This window comes from Cokeromyces recurvatus, assembly GCF_025118155.1.
Source record: "Cokeromyces recurvatus strain NRRL 2243 chromosome Unknown BX663scaffold_3, whole genome shotgun sequence".
Taxonomy (NCBI): Eukaryota; Fungi; Mucoromycota; class Mucoromycetes; order Mucorales; family Mucoraceae; genus Cokeromyces; species Cokeromyces recurvatus.
This window is the reverse complement of record NW_026251389.1, coordinates 684,948-685,507: the sequence shown is the minus strand read 5'-3', so window position 1 is coordinate 685,507 and position 560 is coordinate 684,948. Positions and strand designations below refer to the sequence as shown.

General features: G+C 31.2%; 1 protein-coding gene across 1 annotated transcript; it reads left to right on the top strand.

The window, feature by feature from the left end:
• Positions 1 to 560, top strand: BX663DRAFT_577648 (uncharacterized protein; the record flags this gene model as incomplete). The annotated part of the gene is made up of 2 exons (XM_051532177.1): positions 1 to 196; positions 348 to 560. A coding segment is annotated over exon 2 (198 nt), but the record flags the coding sequence as incomplete, so codon positions are not given.

The window sequence follows — 560 nt, the reverse complement described above, 5'->3', positions numbered from 1 at the left end:
TTTTTTTTTTTTTTAAAAAAAAAAAAGAAGGCTTTTCAAAAGACATTGAGACAATACTATACGGATAGAAATCTTTCTATCACCTTTACAGAAATCAATCCTATTGATACTGCTGAAAACATTGAACCATGGCCCCATAGTCTCAATATGGATGAGCCCTTTGAACATTACAAACTCTTAAAAAAATAAGTGGCAAGTATTTAAAATCACGAAATCTCAAAGTGTTTGTCTTAATGGTTTTGCTGTATACTGTTTTAGATGTGGGTTTCTACATCTTTTTTTTTTTCCTATAAGATATGACGCTTATAAAGTCTTCCAAAAATATGGAAACAAAAGGCTTGATAAAGAAAAAGGTGAAGGTAATGAAATCTATTAATTGGAACAGAACATCAATCTCCTACTATATCACTACAAGCCCATCTGTATCAAATCCAGAAGTAAACTTACTGGAGGCTGATACTGATGACTTATATAGTAAAACTCATGAGTATGAGACAGTCATACACCTTTTAAGAGCAGAAATTCGTTCCAATGAAAGTCAAATCAAATGGCGTAAAATA